The sequence below is a fragment of the Lygodium microphyllum genome, chromosome 3 (assembly GCF_053477565.2).
Source record: "Lygodium microphyllum isolate KBCC chromosome 3, Lygodium_microphyllum_v1.1.10, whole genome shotgun sequence".
Lineage (NCBI taxonomy): Eukaryota > Viridiplantae > Streptophyta > Polypodiopsida > Schizaeales > Lygodiaceae > Lygodium > Lygodium microphyllum.
In genome coordinates, this window is record NC_141137.1 from 112,766,962 (window position 1) to 112,790,970 (window position 24,009).

General features: G+C 44.7%; 1 protein-coding gene across 1 annotated transcript in view; it reads right to left on the minus strand.

Moving 5' to 3' along the window:
- LOC148038773 (uncharacterized) overlaps positions 1 to 24,009 on the minus strand; it is a 124,538-nt gene that overhangs the window by 17,636 nt on the left and 82,893 nt on the right. Inside the window, exons 12-13 of the mRNA XM_087674616.1 lie at positions 3,182 to 3,455; positions 3,023 to 3,100 (exon numbers count right to left, since the gene is read on the minus strand). Of these exons, the coding sequence (XP_087530742.1) occupies positions 3,023 to 3,100; positions 3,182 to 3,455 (352 nt within the window). The remainder of the gene's footprint in view (positions 1 to 3,022; positions 3,101 to 3,181; positions 3,456 to 24,009) is intronic.

A 24,009-nucleotide genomic window follows, 5' to 3' on the forward strand; every position in this document is an offset into this window, starting at 1 on the left:
CTGGTCCTCCAAAGCCTCCAGATTATTGAAATCTCCTCCAACAATCCAGGAATCCACCTCTAGGAGTCCATCTACAATCTCCACCCAGAACCTGCTGCGTGCCCTAACCTCCGTAGGGGCATAGACATTGAGGACTCCAATACACGAGTCCCCAATATCCACTCTGATCCATAGAGCCCTTCCTGCCACTATCGTCCCATGGTCTCGTATACAGGTGGTGAGACTCGGGCCAATAGAGGTGCATACGCCCCCGCTCCTGCCGTGGGCAACTATGGCTTGCTCCCAATAGGTATGCGAGCTGCCCAGCAGTACCTTCCCAACCCGCTAAGCCTGGGCGAGGGTGAGCTTGTGCTCCTGCAGTAGCAAGATGTCTATCCGTCCGGCGAGGGCAGGTTGCAGCTCCTGCCGGACAATCAACTTCCTCGAGCCACGCGCCCCACTGTAGTGGAGACTGTTCACATTCCAGGATGCAAGATGTAGACTCATGGGGAAACCTGTGACTAACCGAACAGGCATCTGTTCAGTGTGGAAGCTGCAGATGAGGAAGAGAGACTGTGAAGCATGCAGGTACGTTTGGCCGCCGGTCTGGATGGTGAGCTCCAGTCCCCCATGGTGGCCCTCGGCTGGACCATAGGGGTGATAGATGCTCCAAGTGATACTATCAATGCATCTATCAACCATGCTGAAAACCGCGACTCTGTACACTGGTAGAAGCGGGCCGCCTGTGCCGGGGGCCAGTCGATCACGTCCCTCGGCGCTCCCCACTGTGGGGGGGCTCGAAAGATAATGCTCAAATGCGGGACGTCGGCGCCAGCCCACCAGTTAATGTCCATCATGCAACCGGGCCATTGTTGTGCGAACATTGCTAGTCCTTCATCTCCTATCCACTGGGAGATGTGATCTGCCACCTGACTCTTTAATTCCTCCTCAATCTGTATAGTCGTCCACTCCTCTGAGAAAGATGACTGAAAAAAGAAAGCGTAGTTTAGTCCATCCGGTGGTGCTAGTAGGTGGACCTTGCCCCTCCTTGACTTACGAACCACGAAGATCCCCACCTCTAGAGGTAGTGGGAACTCTCTGCGCTCCGCAACTCACAGGTAAGACTATGGGCCACTACGAAAAAACTCTTGTGGCAGCAGCTGTGCCTGTCTCGGGAAAGTATGGCGGGTGGCAGAGGTAGATGAGCTGGTGGCTATGTGGACGGGGGGGGGGGGGGAGACTGTTGGTGTGCAGAGGAGGTAGGTGTGTGTGGCTCATCACCTCCTATGGGAGGAGGGGGAGTGGGTCGGAGGGGGCTCACCTGACCTGGGTGCAGATCAAGAGGGGTGCTCGGTAGGGGGGGGGGGGGGGGGGGGGTGTGATGGGGGTGGAGTGGATCGAGCTATGGTGGGATGGCTAGAGATGCATGGTGGGTGTGGGGAGGGGGTGGTAGCCCTGGCAAGGGGGGGGTGTGGGCCAAGGTCAGTGGAGAGAAGGGGGGGATGGGATGTGAAGAGGGGGGGGGGGGGGGGGGGCCGTTGGGGGGTAGCGGTGAGAGGCCTGTGGGGGCTTCGGCGAGGCAGTCTGTGGCTCATGTGGAGAAAATGGGGGGGATCGGTCCTATCGGGTGGGGCGGACAGGGGGGGCTGTGGAGTGCTCTGCCGAAAGGGGGGCACTCGTCCGCCATCATCCTTTTGACGAGATTGAGCCTGAGGGGTTGGCTACGCCCCTCCTTTCCGTCTCCCTCTCTGTCGCCTCTGGACCCTTGTGAAACCATCAGCGTCCACCTGCGGACTTGTGGGCGGAGCCGCCTTGGCTCCAAACCGTATACAAAGTGCTGCCTAATGCCCAAAGTCGTGGCAGCGCAAGCACTGCCCTGGTTGCCCAATCACAATGACCTGCTGCCTAAAGAAATGCCCGCCTGCCTCAATCTCTAGGAACTGTGGGATATTCTTGACCTCCTTCACTGCCACCCGTACCTTTGGGACCCCTGCCACTGTCATTGTATCAGCGAAGGACGCGGGAAGGACAGTGTTGAAGAGCCTCCCAAAGTCTTCCACCAACTGGCGGTACTCAATCGCCAGGCCGGGGAAGAGGAGGGTGACCACATGAAAAGTGTTGCACCATTGAGCCCCAAGTCATATTTATAGAACCTAGAGTCCAAACCTTAAAGCACCTTGAATGCATCCTCACTACTTGATCCTTCAGCAAACCCCCAAAGCAAGCCACCAATGTAAACTCACAATAGGAAGAAGCCAAGAGCATAACACCAAGGGTAAGGGACAATGAATGACCAATGGGTGTGATATAGGTGTGCCCAACAGGGTGCCTTTATATGTGCTACAAAACTACAACACTCATGAGAGTTCACATGTAAGAAGCCAAGAGGATTCACTGTGAACAGCTCCCTAAAGAGTACCCTACACAAACAGGGGACCTTTATATATGCTACAAATCTACAACATTCAAGAGAATCCAAATGTAAGAAGTCAAGAGGATTCACCGTGAACATTTCCCTAAAGAAAATCTTAGACTAATTCATAGAGTATGACACTTTTGTAACACCTCCTTTTGATACAACGATACAAATAAACTAGCAGAGTGCTGGAAACATGGATGCCCTAGTCCTACATAAATAAACTAGTTATGCCTTAGAACTAACACAAAGAAGAGTCCTCAAGTATGCAGCATGGGATGTAGAAACAACTCCCTACAAGTAGTAGCTCACCACTGTCCAAGATAGTCCAATCAAGAGCTGCTTAAAGCTCCAAGAAGACCTTCCAATAGTTTTCAACCATATAGGCCTCCAGAATGGGGAATGCTTTTTTATTTTTGTTGATTGCTTTGTACTCACTACTAAAAAAATACTATTCCTTGTTAAATTGCCTATAAGAATGCTTTTACAACTGAGCAGGATATTGTAATCTTCTTACATTTGATTGTAACTGTGTGCGTATGCACATACATGGGGACACTCAAAACTCCACTCAGAATATGGTTTATTTTAGAACAATTGCATCACCAGAAAGATTGTGGTAAGCACCTGTGCTGTGATCGGTAGAATCTCATCTGTTATTGCTTGGTCCTTGCTGAAGCGATTCAAAATTCTTCCACTTGAATTCTACAAGATTTTATATCTTAAATGAGTGATGGATCACATATATCATGGTGTGAAACAATACCTCAGTTGAAATGCTTGTACCTGATCAAAAAATACTTGGGGTGAACGAAGAACAGAAGTGGCCATTTGACTGTGTAATTTGATTGCTGCTGACATGGCTCCTGAAGTGAACATAAGTGCACGTAAAAGGGAGAGAATGGTAGCAACTAATGCAAATCCAGCATAACAGGCAACATAAATTCTGGCCTTTAGATCGTACGTTCCATCAGACCAAGCACTCAACCAGTAGTCTACCATCACACGAAAAGCTTGGCCAACAAGAAACAGTATACCAACAAAAATGTAAAATGAAGACCTGCATCAGACAAAATCATGCTTTCAATCAGACTCTTTAAAAGATACCCGAATGAAAAATAAATCTCCAACCCCTTCTAATATCAACTAATAATGAAATGTAGAGAGGATTAAAGAAGTGGCACATTGCGAGAGGAGGTGGTATGTTGACCTAGACCATATACTCACGTGATAGATGAATGGACACATTAGGCCTATCAGAGGAGTCTCCTGTAAAGGTTAACATGGGATCTAGAGAATGGGTTTGGAGGGATCCATTCCTAGATAGGCCATGTAATGTGGCCTTCTTTGGCTACACCACCAAGTTGGGGAGGAGGATTCAGATGAGTAGGATCACAACATAGCCATCAGCCGCTCCTCATTGGCACAAACAGGCATCTCAGATTGTTTTTTGTTAGACGTTTGGAGGAGGTTGGATGACAACTTGAGGCTTAGGAAGTTATCCCTCTTCCTATGTTTAGGAGCTCATAGGAGCTTTGGCCGTTGGCAAATGGTTTGGGTATGGTACGGTCCCAATGGCATGTGCAAAGATGTGGTGAGCCAGAGAAGGCATAGAGACACAATTTATGGGACTATTCTAGAGGTTAGGAGATATGGAGGAGAACCCTCAGGATGGCCTCTCATGGCACAACAGAGACCATGGTTGCAACTTGGGGGGTCATAACCTGAGTTTTAGGGGAGTCAGTCCTTTCTCATCATTGGCCAACATCTGAGCAGGATCCCCACTCCAAACTACTTGCAAGCATAGTGGACCCATGGACACTGTTACAAATGCGAGTTGATTGCTAGCATTCTTTCCTAGTGCACTTGGACTGCAAGATGTAGCCATGCTATAGACCTCCAGCACATCTCCACTGCAGAGACTCTCTTGAGGATTTGGATAGAGATCATCCATACTCTCTGCCGGAGACGAGAGAGGCTATAGGGTGGCTCTGAAGGGACAAGGAGGAGAGATGCCTTCTTGTAGACCTGGGTTCCAACACCTTTCACCCAGCCCCTTAGATGGTTTGGTATTATAACCCGCCAAATTGGTTATTCCCACAACCATTGCATTTATGATGTGCTTAGCTGTTCTCTACAAGGTTGTACTTTGTGTTTGCCTTGGGGGTTTCTCCAACATGTTATTAATAGAAATTTTCTCATCTCTTAAAAAAAGAACTTATAATAACCACATGTTGGAATCACTATATAGACATGTGCATACAAGAGACTCATCAATGCTGTGGCAACTTACTCATATGGGAACAACGAGGGGTATAGTCAAAGATATGCTAGTTTCTTGGTGAAAAGAGGTTTTGTACAGAACCGAGAGAGAGAGAGAGAGAGAGAGAGAGAGAGAGAGAGTTGATGGCACCTGATGATGCTGTTAGCACGAGAGGATCACCTGACTGCTGTGCGTGGCCAAGCTAGGGTTCATGCCTGCAGTGTCACAGACTGTTGGTCACCAAATTCAGATGTGCTGCAACTGCACCAGACTGAGGTGTACTGCATCTATGCAGATCTCAGCTAGAGTTCATGACTGCAGTGTCACGGGCTGCTGGTCACCAGCCTAGGTGTGTTGCAATGTGCTGCTCACGCCTACATGGCACTCAACTGCCTGCAGTTCATCACCCAGTCAGGGTTAAGACTCAGTTCCAGGGCCCATTTTGCAGATCAGACAGAGGTGAGCTTCATCGACTGCATTTCTACAGGCAGGTGCTATCCCTATACCAGTGTAGGTGAAGCAATGAGGTAGGGTCTCCCAGTGGCGGTGTAGTATCCTCTGTATCTGCAGATGATGCCTCAGTCAGAGAGAGAGAGAGAGAGAGAGAGAGAGAGAGAGAGAGAGTTCTAAACACTCAGGTACTGCACCATGCTAGAGATAAGCATGACCTTCATAGACCAAGTGGCGGGTGCCTTGGGGCCTGATTCAAATGATGAAGAGAGGGAAGAAATGGTTCATGTATGGAGAAGGGTGCCCCCTTTCCTGAGACTCACCCTTGTTCTAATGTGCCACCCCCTGTTAAATGCAGTAACATATCCCCAACGTCATGATGGAATGCCGTAAGCACATCCCTAATGAAGTGATGGTAGATTCTCAGGCCATTCCATAGTCTGAGCCTTGTGCTCATTCTTATGTGCATGTTACCATGACCACTAAGGATTCCCACGACCTGGATAGGAAGATCTCTTGGAATTCGCCAATGCATTGTTGGGCAAAGACTAGGATAAAGAGGATGTTTTGGATGCTACCATATGTCAAGATTGTACTACATTCCTTTTCAGCCGTCTATGAAAAAGGGGTCATCCTTTTCTTCATTGGTAGGATTTTGATGCTCTCCTAGATCTAGCAATGGTAAACTCCATCCTATAGGAGGATTGTGTGGACAAAATCTTTGTTCGCCGACGAGGCTTTTATGAGATACTGCTTAAATTGACAAGCACTCAGGATGATTTTTTTGCCCGATTTCCATTGTTCTTTGATAGACGCATGGTTCATGTTGTGGCTTGGAGACCGTTGGTGGACTTCCAATGTTTGCTCCAACAGGAATGTTCAATGTGGATCAAAGTTGAATGTTGTCCTACAATTTATTGGCCTTTGCTGGGGACGATTGGCATGGTTTTGGTTTCCCCCAACTTGCGGGCTACCAACTACAACCACATGTGCATGTTGTGGGATACCTCAAGCAAAAGGCCCAACTAGTTGCACTTAAATTGTCCTAGAATGCCTTCATTGCATTATTGTTTGCAATGGGATACTTTTGTAGGGCATTGTTTTTCTTGTGGACGATTGGAGCATTTCATGGTTGAATGTCGAGAAAAGATTGTTGTCATGGACAACGGTTTGGCTCCATTAGTCAATGATGCTCCCATGGATGATCGCCCTCAAGCACATGAGGCCCCTGTGAGGACTAATGTGGGTAAAGGGAAACAACCTATGCAGTCGTTGGATTCCCACCGGAACTGGATTGATGTCCGTGCCAAAAAAGATAAAAGGTTTATCGACAGCAATTCTATCTGCCACTTCACAAGACCACTTATGCATTTATGTGTGACGCAAAGAGAAGCTGTCATCTGAATCCATTGCTAATGACACGGTCACAATTGGCCCTCAAAAATCTTTCGGTCAAAAGGCCTCTGTTGACCATTCATGCGAAACTCCCACTCGTCTTGCTTTTGATCCCTATGGTAAAGCGATCACCCCTTGGGATGATTGATATCCAAGGGCTGCTCCAAAGTAGGGAAATGATTCCTCCACCTCCAAAGTGGAGTGTAGGGATTTAAATTCATTTGTAGTATTGGCTAATTTTCTTGATGAATGCACTCTTGATATTTTAGCTGAAAAAGTGCAGTTGATGCAAAATTAGCATCAACATTGAACCCTTTTGTCACAATATATGAGGCTTACCACTTGGAATGTGAGTGGCATTTGTTCACACAGTAAGTTGCATGATATGTGGTGCATCTTGCATGATAATGAACGGGATGTGTTATGCCCTCTTGAGCATAAAGCCATGGTGAAGCTGGCAAATTTGTGGATTGCCATGGGTTTCGCTTGTTTTATGTAGGGGGTTCAGCATGACACTCTTTAGGTGTGCTTATCGTCATGCATGAGAGATTTCAGCGGACTCTTGTTAAGAACTGGCTATTGAAATTCTATTTGAAGGGGAGATTCTATGGCTGCTAGGCCTTTATGCACTGAGTGATTCTTCGTCTAGACAAGATCTATGGGGCCATCTAGTAGCTTGTTTGTCTCTTGGTATACCAAAAGTGCTAACAAGAGGTTTCAATATGTGTGTTCATAGTTCCCAGTCCACCTCCAAGCACTCGGTGATGAATGCACTTGAGCCACACATGGCATTCTTTTGAAATGGCTGTTCTGGAGCAAGACATTTGGTCCTAGCTACACCCATCGAATTAATGTTTTACTTTTCAGTCAGTGCAGTATTCCACCACATGGTCTCGCTTGGACTGCATGTATGTTATGCACAATGATGCCTTCCTACCAAAGATTCTGGACGTGCGGGTGCTGCAACAATATGATTTGTCAAATCATTTTCCTTTGTAGTTTCACATGCTTGCACACCCTCTCGCCCCTTCTACGCAATTTCTGGAAAGACTACCATTGCATTTTGATTCATCTTATGTGAAAGAAGCATCCTATGAGAGTAGGTGAGGATCGAAGCTCAACTGAGAGTGCAATAGACAATGTGGAGAGTGAAGCACGACACCCAATGCAATAGACTTAAAGAGTGTACGCTGAAAGTACAGAGTACAATCCTTAAACCTTAGGGTTGTAGGGGGTGTTCACACCCGAACACGATAAGTGCCCGTAATTGTGTGACATATGCACATACGAAAGAAGACAATAAGTCTGGACCTCTCGTACCGAGAGTAAAAAGTACCCCAGTGTCCTATTGATTACCGACACTCCTCTATGAGAGTAGGCATGAGTGAAACCCAACAAACCCCCCTAGAGTGAAGAGTGATCAAAAGTACAAGGATTATCCGCCACCAAAGGAGATCAAATTTAAAGCATTGCGAAATGTTACAAATTTGTCACGAGGAAGAGCTTTGGTGAAGATGTCTGCCACATTACTGGTGGTAGGACAATAGACAAGGCTGATATTACATGCATGTAGTCTCTCTCTGACAAAGTAATAACGTATCTCAATGTGTTTTGTGCATGCATGAAACACTGGGTTCCGTGCCACTGCAATGGCACTTTGACTGTTAGTGAACAAAGGAGTAAGCTCCGTAACAAATACATCCAAATTAGCTAGCAAGCGTCTAATCCATACACATTCAACTGTGGTAGTGAAAGCTGCCTTGTATTCAACTTCACATGACGATGTGGCAATAGTGGATTGTTTCTTGCTAAGCCAAGATATGCAAGATGAGCCAAGAAAGAAACAATTGCCACTAGTCAAGTAACGTGAATCATAATCACCAGCCCAATCAGAATCACTATAAGCATGTAACTACAGTGGTCCCCCCTTAGCATAAAGCAATCCAAGAGATCTAGTACCCTGCAAGTAACGAAAGACACACTTAACATCTTGCCAATGTGGCATGTGTGGCTGATGCATATATCTGTTGAGAGCTAAAGCTGCAAACTGTATGTCTGGCCTAGTGTTGCATAGGTAAATAAGACATCCAACTGTTGGAGCATATGTGTGTATATCAAACAAGTCACTGTCATCATGTAATGACAGCTTTAGTCTAGGTTCCATTCGTTTACAGACAAGCTTGCAATCCTGTAAGCCAAACTTCTCAATAAGTTTGCCAATGTATCTTGACTGTGATAATCCAATACCCCTAGCATCATGTATGAATTGAATGCCAAAGTATAATGCAAAGACCCCAAGTCTGACATCTCAAAAGTTTGCTGCAAATTTTGTTTAAATGCTGAAATCTGATTAGCATGTGTCCCTGTAAGCAAAAGATCATCAACATATAGATAAATGATCAGCATGGATACCCTCTCTTTACATACGTAAAGGGTAGACTCATATGAGTTGTTTATAAACCCTTGGCTGAGTAAAAAGGCATCAATCTTTGCATACCCAGCTCTAGGAGCTTGTTTCAAGTCATATAAAGCCTTTTTCAGCTTGCAAACCAAGTGTTCGGATCCCTCAATTGCAAAACCAATGGGCTGCTATATATATACTTCTTCATGAAGTTTCCCATGTAAAAATGCAATTTTAATATCTAACTAATGCACAGTCCATCCATAATGGGCAGCCAAAGCAACCGTAGACCTGATGGTAGCCATTCGGGAGGTAGGAGCAAATGTCTCCTCATAGTCAATGCCTTTCTTCTATGCATAGCCTTTGGCTATAAGCCTTGCCTTATATTTGCCAATGGACCCATCTGTATTCCGTCTCAACTTGTAGACCCATTTTGTTCCAATGGCTTTCTTCCCAAACGGCAAAGACACTAGATCCCATGTTTAATTCTTAATGATAGAATCAAATTCAGCTTGCATTGCTGCCATCCAATGCACACTCTGTTGTGTATCCTTAAAACATTCAGGCTCCTCATCATCAACTGTACTTGCTGCCATAACAAACTCCATGGTATGTGCAGTATCATGCATACGAGCTTGCCTTCTAGTACGACCAGCCATGGGTGCATCCAGATGACTATCTTTCATAGTCTGTAAATACCATCTAGGCATTTGTCTTGCCTCCTAATTGTGCACAAGCTCTTGCCGAATTTCAGTTTCACCACTTTGCTGAGTATTCAGATCAACCAATGGCTGATTTTCTGCATTTTCCAATGGACCAACTAGCTCAACATTAAGTTCACTTGCTGAAACTCCAGCTGAATCACCAAATGAAATAGGCAGCAGCCCTTCAAATACATCACGGACAGAGCCTGATATGTGTCAAAACCAGCAAGGGACAATTCTGATTTTTTATCAATTAGTACATCCCCACTCACAAACACCTTTTTAGAGACAAGATCATAAAGTCTGTAGCCTTTACTCTCACTACTATATCCCACAAAAATGCATTTGACAGCCTTCTTATCCAACTTTTTTCTGAGTACCTGGGAAATGTGTGTATATGCAAGACACCCAAAGGTATGAAAGTGCCCAACAGAAGGTTTCCGGCTGTCCCAAGCCTCAAAAGGTGTAATTTTCTTTAATGCTTTGGTGGGGCATCTGTTCAAAACATGGTAAGCACACATAACAGCTTCCATCCAAAAATTGTGTGGCAAGCTCTTTGCTTTCAACATACATTTGGCCATCTCCATGAGTGACTGATTCTTCCTCTATGCAATCCCATTCTACTCTGGAGTATAAGTAGTAGTGAATTGATGAACAATGCCCTTCTGCTTCAAAAAAGAATTCAGCATAGAGGACATATATTGCCCCCCTTGATCCAGCCACATGGAGAGTCTTTATTTTACCAACAAGTGCTACAAAAGCCAAGAATGCATCATACACTTCTGACTTTTTTACCAAAGAATAGACCCAGCAAAGGCAAGTAAAGTCATTGATAAAAGTCACAAAATAGTAACATCCTCCCAATGACTTTGTCTACATAGACCCACATACATTTGAATGCACTAACTGTAACCTGGCTGTGGCTCTAAAAGAGACATCATGAGGAAACAGAAACCGATGCATTTTTCCCAAAATACATCCTTCGCACAAGTACTCGGGAAATCTCTCCAGAAGAGGTAATCCATCTAGCATCTGTGTACGCTGTAAGAGCATCAAGCTACCATAGTTCACATGTCCCATCTGAGCATGCCATAACTCTGCATGTATCATAGCAGGAGTAAGAGTGGATGCCAAGTACACTAACTGATCGACTAAAAGAGCATCCAACTCATATAACCCATGACATAAAGTGCCACTTAAGACCAAAGTCATATGTTCCTTATCTCTCGCCATGCATCTGTCATCATCAAAGGTGACCTGCAATCCACAACATGCCAAAGAAGAAATAGAGAGAAAATTCTTCTTTATACCTGGCACAAACAAAGCATCCTGTAGGCAGATAATAGACTATGAGCACAATCTCCCGAATATCTCTAACAGGGTATGATGCATTGTTGGCATACTGTACAGACTTGCCAACTGGAGCTGCACCAACAGAAGTAAATAAATCTCTACGAGATGTGATGTGCCTAGAAGCACCGCTGTCAAAAAACCAAGTGCCTACATCCTCAGTAGAGCTAATATATCAGCCCAAGAAGAGTCATAACTGCATGTGTAAAAGCAATAGTCCCTTTCTACAACAAAGAACGCTAACTCACTACCAATAGAAGAAGCATCAGAAATAGACATCCCTGACTCCTTTTTCTTCTCCTTGGCGATGCGCTTTCTACACTCAGTGATGTAGTGGCCTAGCTTCTTGCAATAATGGCATTTATCCTTCTTGGCTTGCGTGCTCCCTTGTTTTTTATTACCTTGTGAAGTGTCTAAAGTCCCAGAGCTCTACGAAGCATTCTTTACTTGGCTGCCTTTGCCCTTTTGTCTAGCCATAAAAGCTTGCTCAAAGGCTATGACATCCACACCACTATTTCTTCTTGTTTCCTCCTCCTCCAGAAGCAAACTCACTAACTAAAGAAAGGAAATAGGCTGTGGGGCAATCCTCATGGTGAGGTTTAGGGCCGTATGAAAAGCTAAGTATGAAGGAGGTAATGAGTTCAATGTAGTAGATATCAGCTATGCATCTGAAAAGTACTCATCAACATTCATAAGTTGCTCACGCAAGTCCTGAATTTTACTCAAGTGATCTTGCATGGAATCACCCTCATCCATCTTCAACATCTCAAGCTCTTTCTTTAAGAAAGAGATGCAGGTCTCATTCTTACCAACAAACATCTACTCCAAAGTCAGCCAAGCTTCTCGTGAAGAAGCTGTAGACCGAATGTGAGGGATGATGGACCACTAAACTGCCAATGCAATCAGCGACAAAGCCTATGCATCCCGTGTATCCCATGCTTTTTGAGGTGCTGATCTTTGGGGAAGTGGCTGAAGTGGAGCAGGCTGAACATGCATGCTCACGTGCCCGTTGTCCACGTCCTCCTCAAGGAGGAGTAACAGGAGCCACAACTTCGGGCCTAACTTCTTCTCCACTAACATAGTCCCAAAGATTTTTCGCAACAAGCACATTCTTCATCATGAAGAACCAAAGTGAGTAGCTGTTACCATCCCATCTGGCCTCCTTGGATACATAGGTAAATACATCTCCTCCTGATTTGCCATGATAATCAATACCACGAGAAGGAAAAAGAGCAATGTCCAAGCTGGAATAACTTGGAAATCTCCAAAATTTCCAAAAATTACAGCAAATAGCTTGCTGCAATTAGTACACTGAGGTACACTATCAAAACTATCTGTAATGCACGCAGTCCAAGGTGCATTCAATGTTCACCAACACTGTAGAAGAAAAAAACCTGAAATTTCTTGCCTCAAAATTGTCCAAAACAGTCTATCTCTGACTGAGACTGCAGTGCCAATGTCTTCAAAAACCTTAAAAGCCCCAAAATTTCACAAAATCTCTGCGTGAAATGTGTCCCAAACACTTGCAAATGCAAAGATGTGCTGCTGAGCACAATGCTTCCTGCGAATAAGATTTGAATTTTTTAAAAAATGTCTCTTTACCCTGAATTTAACTGTCGTATTGCTCCTGCTGTAGGTGCATTGGACCAGGTGCTCCTGAGGTTGCAATCATATGCAGTCATACTGGCAGCACTAGCAGGTAGAGTGCCACTGGGTGGCAGACGACAGGGCAGGGGACGTCTCCAGGCGTCAAGCGGGCAGGTGACGGCAGTGAGTAGCGCAGGCGGGCCAAAGGTTGGCCTGGCGAGCGTTGCCACAGGCGGCGAGCGTGGGCACAAGGGCTGCATAGTGGGCAGACGTCATCAGAGGCAGGCGTGGCAGGCGCTGACCAACGGTGGCATAGCCAAGGCAGAGGTGTCACAGGCAGGGAGGCAAGGGCAAAGGCAACCTGGCAGAGGCAGACTGGCGAGCTACTAGACGGTGGCGCTGCTGTGGTGGACCTGGCGCCACAGGTGACAGACCTACTGGGCAATGGCAGCTGCTTCTTGGATGGCAATTCGGGCAGCTTCAGACTGGAGCAAAGCTAGACTGTGTGAGAACTCTCGAAAGCTGAGCAGATCTGAGCCCTGCTCTGATACCAAATGTGAGAGGGTGAGAGGATTGAAGCTCAATTGAGAGTGCAATAGACAGTGTGGAGAGTGAAGCACAACACCCAATGCAATAGACTAAAAGAGTGTAAGCTAAAAGTACAAAGTACAACCCTTAAACCTTAGGGTTGTAGGGGGTGTTCACACCCGAACATGATAAGTGCCCGTAAGTGTATGACATAAGCACATACGAAAGAAGACTAAGTCTGGGGGGAAAAACCTCTCGTACCGAGAGTAAAAAGTGCCCCAATGTCCTACTGATCACCAACACTCCTGTGTGAGTGTAGACGTGAGTGAAACCCAACACATCCAGCCTTTAATGGTTATTTGGGGCAATTGGTTGATAGGTTTTACTTGATTCCCCTCTGGGGCCGTGACTCTTTTGAGCAATTGCTCCATAATGTGCAAAGGGTTGTCAAGCATTATGGTATCTATCATGCTTCTCTTCAAGTCCAAGATGGGATGGCTTGACTAATGAATTTTTTGAAGCCTACACTGCCAGTTTGGCAAAACCCTTGATGGCAATGTGCCAACAAGTTTCGGAGACTGGGATTATGCTTGCCTCATGGAAGGTGTGAATCATTAAGTTGATTCCAAAAGTCCCATCACCCTCAATGCTAAAACATTGGTGTTCCATTTCTTTGATGGGATCTATGTATAAAATCCTCTAAAGTCCTAGCTAATCACCTCCATAAGCACCTCCCTAGCCTTGTGCACCCTAATCAATATGGATTTATCAAGGGCAAGAATACCTTGCACAATGCGCTGAATGTTCAAATGGCCATTGCCTATGCAAAGCACTCTAAGCAGCAGGAAGTAGTGCTAGCTCAATTGGATCTCAAAAAGGATTTGATTACTTGGATTGGTTTTTTGTGGAAGACCTTATGCATGCTAGGTTTGGGTCAAGGGTCCATGTCTCGTCTAGTAGAGGCAATCAGCACATGCCTCTTTGCAAGTCATACTGAATGGTGGGGTCACTGAGACATTCACTCTTGTGCACTCTGTTAGACAAGGCTGCCCTTTGAGCCTCTTGTTCTTTGTCTTGGTGACCCATCCAGTCCTCTTCATGCTATCTCATTGGTGGACATGGGACAACTGGCTAGTCTCTCTCTTCTCTTTGGCAAACATTTGTGGCCCAATCATCAACAGATGATACTTTCATGATTCTTAAAGCACAACAAGATAACCTCCACAAGGCATTGGATGTATTGAATCTCTTGGGATAGGCCTCTGGTCTTCATATCAATGCAGCCAAATCCTCCCTCATTAGCTATATTGATTCAAATTTGCGGTCTCTACAATGGCATGGTATGATGATTCCACGTGGCAATGTTGCAAGACATCTAGGCTATCCCCCTGGGCATTGATGTTTATCCCAAGCAATTGTTGCAATGGATTTCCCAGAAATTGGAGGCTAAGTTTTTGTACTGAAAATCACAGGCATGGCCTTTCCACGTCTACCCTAAAGTGGCACACTCCATCATACTCCCCACACTCACCTATTTTCTGCCACTCTTGCCTTGGATTGCCTCTATCTTGATGGTTCTTACTGGACATTATTGCTTTATGCTATGGAAGGACAGTTTACATGTTGGTATCTTGTGGATCTCTTAGAGACATGCTTGCACTCCTAAAAGTATGGATGGTAGGGCTATTCTAGATGCACAGACTCACATAGTTGCTCTTCAATGGTCTCCTTTAGGGCCATGTGCACTAATTGACACCCCTGGGTCTTTGTTGCTTGTTTCTTTTTGAAGGAGCAGGGTGTGGTTCATGGTAATATGACCATTCAGGGTTCTTGGTGGCATATACTTAATGTTGATGCCCCCTTTTCCTCATCTTCTTCGTTCATGGTGACTCAACTGATCTGTTCGTAAAAGTTGGTTCTTCTAAGGCCAAGCGGCACCCTACAAAGAATCGTTTGCTTGTTAACTCTTTTCAAATGGAATCGTTGGTGGTTCCTAAGCTGATTTTGTGGGATAGGAAGTAAGAGGATCGTCCTAAATTTACTCGTATGGTGTGACTAGGCTTATCTTCTGTTTCAAACGCCACTCTGGTGAGCCACAAGGGGTTGATGTCTTTCTGCATTGCCAAGCGGCTTTTTCTGATCTCTCAAGGATATAGGCATTTGTGGGACTAGCTTTTGATGGCAATGCAACTTAGAGAGCCATTCCTTGTCCTTGCTTTTGATCATCCATGGCAGGACTGGGACCTTGCAGGTCGACTCCATCTAGACAAGGCTTCGGCTAACCAAGTGTATCACCTTATGATAAAGGGCCACCATTGGCTTGTTGCAAAAGGCAATACTATTTGGGGCTTGCATAAACCTCAGGATTGGTGGAAAATGACTATCATGGAGGGTTGGTTCAACAAGACTCCATACAAATGTAAAGTCTTCTTCTAGCATGTCATGGTCGATGGGTTTCCTCTTGCTGTGGCCCTTGCAAAATGCTGAATTCCCGATGGCAACTATTTTTTCTATATCACCAATGTGGAATCTTCTCGCCACCGTTTTCTTTTATGCCCCTTGGCATGGAAAATTTGGACCCTTTTGTTTGATATTTGGAGGAATATGGTTGGCACATTGGTGTGCCCCTTTGATTGGGTCTTTGTTCACGGCCCAAATACCCCACTCCAGTATAACCACATATGCAAATCTTGTTTCATTTTTTTCGTTTCTGGGGCTGTTGGCATAATTGGATAATTCGAAATGCTTTTGATTTTGATTCCATGTTTGGGGTGTAAAGACACCTCCCTAAGCTCAAAGGTCTCCTACATTGGCAACTAGATCTTATTCAATACATTGATCACCTTTCCAAGGAGGACTTGGTTCCTTGGCATACAACAATTTCTGTTGCTTCTTTGTTGTGACTTTTGTACTCTTTCAGTAATCTAACTTTTTGTGCTCTTGTAATCACTTGATATAATACAAGTACTCGTTACTAAAAAAAAAAGAGAGAGGGGAAGTTGGCTACTGATAGTGAGATCATTGGATCGACTCTTCCCAATGGACAAAAACTTTTGGGTCACTCTCTCCTTGATGATTCCTTTATGTTCCTCCAACTTGGAAAGGGCAACGGCAACTTGGAGCCTTTTGGTCTTGCTTCCGCTTGTATATCAATGTGCAAAAATCTACTTTCATTAGTTATACAAAGAGGGATTTGAATAATTTAGGATGGCAGGGGGTGTGGTTCTTCGAGGTAAGATCACTCGACACTTGGGATATCCCATATGGGTGGAGGTGAATCCTTATGCTTTTCTGGACTGGATGTCTTCCCACATACATGATAAGTTTATGCATTGGAAGTCTCAAGGTTGGCCTCTGCATGTGCGATTACAAGTTTCCCAAACAATCATGATCAGCATGGTTCCGTATTTTTTACCATTGCTTCTATGGACTCAAAAGTACGGTTGAGTGGTGCTGCCTTGCTAGATGTTAAGATCCACATGACGACTTTGAGGTTTGTTGTTTTACAAGCTATGTTCAACACCACCCTTAGACTACCAAGTCTTTTATGGAGGATGTTGGCATTTCCCATGGGTGCACTACTTTTCAAGTTCCCCAGGTGGAGTATCTTGAATTCCATCCAACCATGTAAAACTCCTCAGTGTTTTCTTCTCACCCACTTGATTGAATTATGGCAGGAGTCTCTCTGCCTTACTATATGACATCCTCATTTCAGAAAGGAAGCAAATTCTTTGCAAGCAGAGCTACATCAAGGTTACTTAACTGGCCTGACAAGCAACTGCAAAGGGCTAAATTCAACAAGATGGTGAGATTGGGCCTAAAGACTATCTAGGATGCTATTATCCTAGGTCGAGGGAGGGTTTATTCTTTCCGGCACATTCGTCAATACTTCCGAATACTGAGAGGTTACAAGTTGCTTTGGTCGATCTTGGGGTATTGGCTTCGAAGGCACTCTTAACACACACACACACACACACACACACGCGCGCGCGCGCGCGCGCACACAAGAAAGAAAGTTATATTAACGTCTACAAAAGGCCAAATTGGCCTATGAGACCAAAATGTTACATTTGAAAAGTCAGGGAATTTCCCAAGTCCCAAAATAGTTGTCATCTAATGCTATGACTAACTAAATGGAAAATAAACAATAAACAATATATAGCTGATAAGTACAAAATGATGTCTAAACCAGATACAATGTGGAACTTCTTAGGAGAGGCACTCTCATCCCAAGATCTCTCTCATGGGTCTATCTAGCATAGAGAGACTGAAGCGACAAGGTATGGTCCCCCCATGACAACATAGTATCCTCTATATCTGCAGATGATGTCTCTCATGCAAGGGCATGGATTGTTTGGGCGTGGGTAATGGGCTCTACATCTCTCTGCGGTTGTGTCTAGGGTAGTCCCCCATGGTGGGAGTAGTCAATGCTCTATAGAACTCGGTGAGTCTACATTGGTGTGTGGCTCCATGTCTTGCTCCTAGGTCTATAAGAGGTATAGGTGCTCTCTGTGGTGGCATAGCTCCAGTAAGAAGAGCCTGAGACATCTCTAATCCGAGAAATCCATCACCTTGGATAGTGGCACAAATCGAGGGAATTTGCATTGTATCTACTATCTCGATTTGGAGCTAGTGTGAGGATGTACAAAGCTGTCCAATAGCACATGGTACACCATGAGACAAGTGTGCATCTATGTATCTCAGCTAGACAACAAAGCCATCCAAGGATATGTGTAGAAGATGCCTTTGGTAGAAAGCCATCTTCATCCCTAGATCTTCAATAGGTGTCGCCCATGTCCTCACTATGTGTATCTGAATAATGTCGATCCTAATGATATGCTTCAGCTCCTCTCGGTTGAGCTCCAAGTGAGGACAATCCAAGTTGTATTGTAGTGGTGGCAGGTGATCCATGTGTAATCCATGTAGCCATAACCATGCGTCTATCCCACCATACCAACACAAAATATCACCCCGTAATGCTAGCTATCTAGACGACTCTAATGCAAGCTAGGGGATCTCTCTCTCAGCAACGTTTAGAGCCTATGCAGGAAAGTTTTTGTTTGGAAGATGGCCTCTACCACTATGGATGGTGCTTCCATCTCTACTTTGATAATATCATGTGGTACGGAGGGCTTACTCCAAATCATCCATAAAATCATCAATACTAGAGGTCTCTCCATCTGCTCCCACTCATATATCTCCTCCCCCTTGGATAGTGGCTAATCCTGTGTGGCTCTCCTCATGTGGTAGAGGCTCGATTCCCATATGGGAGCCCCATAATGAAGTGCTGGTGTGACCAAAGAGTTGAAGAGCCAAAGCTCTGTCCGAGGTTCCTAAAACTGTATGTGTGTCCACTGGCTCTCTATCGACCCTAGAGCCCCATAGCCTCGTGTCCATCTATCCTTTGCTACTCTCCTCAAAGTGAATCTTGGCCCTGAAAATATAATCCCCAAGTAAACAAATCTTTGGACCGCCTCCACTATCTCCTCTCCATATGTGAAATGGGGTACTGATTACTGAAACCACTAGGAGGAAGTGTTAAACACCATAACCTTGGTTTTCACAAGGTTCACTCTAAGAGCCCTATCTTGATGAAACAGAAGGCCTATAGTGCATGTAGGTGGGGCTGCAATCCCTCTGATGTGCTGGAGATGAGGACTATGTCATCAGCATATAGTAATACGGGTATCAATGCTCCCCCCCCCCCCCCCCCCGGCAACTCGATCCCCGCCAAGTCTGTCAATGCAATCTAATATCTCATCAATATAAAGGCTGAATAGAGTAGATGAGAGTGGGCATCACTGTTTCACTCCAATGGTGTTGGTGGTCTCCTCTGACAACCCTCCTAGTGCTCGTACCCAACCTCTAACAGATATACATATAGTGCTAGTACCCCCCATCTCATCTCCGTTGGGACCTCCAGCTCCTATAGTCTCTGCATAAGCCTAGCACATGGTACTATCAAAGGCCGTACACAAATCCACAAAGCAAAAGTATACGTGCCTCCGCTTTGCCCTCATCTCCTCGATGATGGCTTGAAGTGTGATGATATGATCAAGAGTGGATTAGCCCCTCCTAAAGCCTGCTTGTCCACATGCCCAATGTTGATGATTCTCTACCCATTTGCTCAGCTCATGCTCTAGTATCAATCCATAAAGCTTAGCTAGCACGTAGCCAACCATGACCATCCTCTAGTTCGCAGGAACCATGGGGTCTCTAGCTTTCACGATCGGTACTGTAGTATTAGCTGACCAACTAGCAAGGAAGCCTTCACATAGGGCCTTGTTGAATAGGTAGGCTAGAAGGGGTGCTAGGATATCTTTGGCATGTGATAGGTGCTCTCCTATTAGTCCATCATGGTCCTAGGCCAAGCCATTCTAGAGTCTGCCGATGGTGTTAGGAACCCTCTCTATGTTGAAGAAGGCAAGTGATATGGGCCTATCCCTTGGTGTTTCAGGCAACAGGGGCTGCCCATGTACCTAATATAGTGAGGTAGCATATGCATGCCACATGTCTCGGAAAGTGATGGATGTATGGGCTCACGGCTCCTAGAATGCTTTCCACGCCTCCTTGCTATCCTTTGCAATAATATGTTTTATCGGATCATTTTCCTTTGCAATTTGACATGCTTACCCACCCAGTCGCCCCTTTTGCGTAATTTTTGGGGCGGCCCCCATTGCATTTTAATTCATCTTATCTCTGAAGCACCCAATCTTTAATGGCTATGTGGAGCAACCAGTTGACAAGTTTTTGCTTGATTTCCCCTTAGGGGCCAATGATTTTTTTGAGCAATTGCTCCACAATATGTAGAGGGTCACCACCCATTATGATATTCATCATGCTTCTCTTTGTTGGCAGCATCAGCACATTGCTGAAGCAATGCTGGCATTGGTCCATTCCTTGCTAATTGATTCTCGAGATGATCCTTCTTGCTACCATTGGCCACAAGGCTAACAAATCTCATTCAACAATTCCACTTGAGATCATACCAACAAGCCAAGTTGCAAAGCTTGACTAAGAATTTACAAGATGCTTCATGTCAATCGCATAATTTTTTCTGAGGCTTGTATGCCTCTCCTACTCGAGAGAATATGGTGCATCTGCAGCATGCACATGGCTCGATGGTTATGGATCCAGTAGTCCACTGTGCATATGTATAGAAAATACTTCCTTTACCTTGTTGGTTCTTCCACTCCTTCCACTCAACAGATCACCTAGGCCCGCTTAGCTTCTATGCCCTAGTCAAGGATTAGGTGTTGCTAGATATGCACGATGATTTATATAAAGATATCTTGAAGGGAGAGGTCATGGATGTTTTGTTGCATCTGCCCAAGGGAAAAAGTCCAAGATGGGATGGCTTGACTAATGACTGTTTTCAAGCCTATGTTGCCAATCTAGCAAAACCCTTGACAACCATGTGCCAGTAGGTGTGGGAGACTGGATCTCGAAAAGGATTTTGATTAGTTGGATTGGTTTTTTGTGGCAAAGCTCATGCATGTTATAGGTTTTCATCCACACATGTCCCATCTGTTACACATAGTCAACATGGATGCCTCTTCATGGATCATGCTACATGGTCGGGTCTTTGAGCCATTCATTGTTGCATGCTTAGTCAGACAAGGTTGCCCTTTGAGCCCCTTGTTCTTTGCCCTTGCAATCCATCTCGTCCTCTCCATGCTCTCTCATTTGGCCGACACGGGACAGTTGGTTGGTCTCCCTCTTCCCTTTGGCAAGCATTTTGTGGGCCAAGCATTAGCAAATGACACGTTTATGATCCTCAAAGTAGAACGAGAGGACCTCCACAAGGTATTGGATGTATGGAAGCTTTTTGGGCAGGCCTGTGGTCTTTGTATCAATGCAGCCATATCCTCCCTCATCAATTGTTCTGAACTAAATTTGCAATCTTTACCATGGCAAGGGATGGTAATCCCCCATGTGAATGTTACATAGCATCTAGGTTACCCCCTCGGCGTTGATGTTCAGCCCAAGCAATTGTTGCAATGGATTTCTCAAAATTTTGAGGCGAAGTTTCCTTATGAGAAATTGTAGGCCTGGCTATACCATGTCTGCCTTTAAGTGGCACGGTCCATCATCCTTCCCATGTTCACTTCTTTTTTACCATTCTTTCCTTGGACTGCCTTCACCTTGAGGGATTGTACGGGACACATTCGCTTTATGCTACGGAAAAGAACACTTTGTATGCAAGTATCTCATGGATCTCCTCGAGCCATGCTTGCACTCCTAAAAGTATGGGTGGTGGGGCAATTCTAGATGCACACACTCAAATGGTTTCCCTTCAATAGTCTCTCTTTCATGCCATGTGCACTAATCATCACCCTTAGGTCTTTGTTGCCAAGTTCTTTTTGGAAGAGCAGGGTGTGGTTCATGGTAATATGACCATTCGTGGTTCTCCTGGTGACAAGTTCTCAATGTTGATGCTCCTTTTTCTTTATCCTCTTCCTTTCTAGTCGCTTAGCTTGTCTACTCGTGGAAGTTGGTTCTTTAGAAGGCTCAATGTCATTTGGCCACTTACTCTTTTCAAATGGAATTGTTGGCAATGTCCAAGCTAATTTTGTGGGATGGAAAGCAAGAGGCACATCCTAAATTTAATCACATGGCACAAGTGGACTTATCTTCAGTTTCCAATGCCACTTTGGTGAGTTGCAAGGGGATGCTGTTTTTCCACACCACCATGACGCTTTTTTGCATCTCCAAGGTTAGAGCTATGACGATCACTATGACCAATACTATTTGGGGCTTGCACAAATCTCGGAATTGGTGGAAAATGACTATCGTGGAGGATTGGTTCAAGGATTGGTTCAATAAGACACCGTACAAAAGTAAAGTCTTTCTTTGACACATCATGGTTTGCATGAGCATCTTGTTCATCAATGAAGAAAGTTTTTGCTAGGAATGTTGCACTGACAGGAACAAATACTTTTGAAGATATCTTGGAATAGCTAAGAGGGACCTAGGATGCAATTGTGTCCTTCTCAAGAAATGTTTCATTGAATTTGGTATGGGAAACTTGATCAGCATGGTGCAAGGGCTTTATTTGCTATGAGATTGGCTCTAGTATGAAGTAAACTAAAGCTTGAAGGCATCTTATGGTGAATGGCATCAAAATTCCCACAATGAGGTTCCAACCGCCAAAACACTCTAGTTTTTTGGCTGCCTCTTGCCGCAGCACATGCAAAACACCGCATTTCCAATAGCTCTTGTTTTTTGTGCCTCACCAGCATGGAATCTTCTCGCCACCATTTTCTTTCAGACCCTTGAGCACAGAAAATATGGTCCCTACTGTCTAATATTTGGAGGGCTATGGTTGGCATGTCACTGCACCCCTTTGATTGGGTCTTTGCTTGGCCCAAATACCCTACTCCCGCACGATCACATATAAAGATTACGTTACCATTACTTCATTTTTGGGGCTATTGGCACAATTGGACAACCCAGAATACTTTTGTTTTTTATTCCACATTAGGGGTACAAATATAACTTGCTAAGTTGAAAGGTCTCCTACATTGGCACAACTAGACCTTATTCAGCACACCGATTTCCTTTCCAAGGAGGACTTGGTCTCTTGGCACATGGCAATCTCTGCTATCTTTGCCATGATTTTCACTCTTTTAGTCATCTCACCTTCTGTAAAAGAGAGATAAGTTTATGCACAATGGCCAAGAGCCATCCTGTGTCTTGTAATCTTATAATCTTGTACTTTTTTTGTAATTAATACAATTACCTATTTCAATGAGAGAGAGAGAGAGAGAGAGAGAGAGAGAGAGCAAGTGTGACCTGAGGGCAATAGTTCATGGCAAACAGGCAAACCTCCAAGGTAGGTCCAGAGTAGAACAAGCCACACAACTCCACCACACCTACAGGTCACATATCAAAGCAAACCACGTTGCACACTGGTCAAAGTGGTGGCAGGGTAACAGGTTAAGTCTACAATAGATCAGGTTAGGACATCAAAGAAAACCCTTTTGTCACTATGTCTGAGCTCAATACAACTTTCATAGATCAGGTTGTTGAAGCATTGGTTTCAGATTCAACGGCAAAAGATGAAATGGTCCCATGTAGTGAGGAGATGGCTTCATGCTCTTACACACAACCTACTATGAAACACAACAAAAATGATGCACTTGCTTCCATGATGATTGCTGAGAGTTCTATCCCCTCTAATCCTTTGTTGCACACATAGGTGTAGACTGCTAATCAATTTGATCATTCCCTAGACTTGGATTGGGACCATTTGCTAGAATTTGCTAACTCTTTGCTAGGTGGATATGTTCAACATAATCATAGCAATATCCCAAATTGTGATGAAGAAGACATTGTGGATGCTTATGTTGACATACAAAAAATGCTTCACTCCTCTAATTTTTGAGCATGGAGTCATCCTTCTTTCTATGGGTAGGATCCCAGGGATACCTTGGATTCGTCCATGGTTGACTTCCATTTAACGTTGTGATTGTGTTGAAGAGATTTTCGTGTGTGCATTGAGCCTTGTGTATTTTGTAGGTTTTTGGCTTTGTGTCTTGTTTTCTACTTGCTTGGCTCTAGAAGGTCACTTGTAAATATTTCATTTTATTAAGTCAAACTTCTTCATGGAGAGAGAGAGAGAAAGAAAGAAAGAAAAAAAAAAGTTATAGTAATATCTACAAAAGGCCAAGTTGGCCTATGAGACCAAAAGGTTACATACAAAATGTCTGGGGAGTTTTCCAAGTCCCAATAAAGCTACTATCTAGTGTTATGGTGAACTAGGTGAGTAGGTACAAAATGGTATATAGACTCCATACAATCTAGATGCACTTCAAGTGCAGTGTGGAACTGCTCATGGAACGTGGTCATCTTAAGATGTCCCACATGGGCCTGTCTAGCATGGAGAGGCTGAAGCGGCGGGGTATGGCTCCCCAGTGGCACGGTAGTATCCATT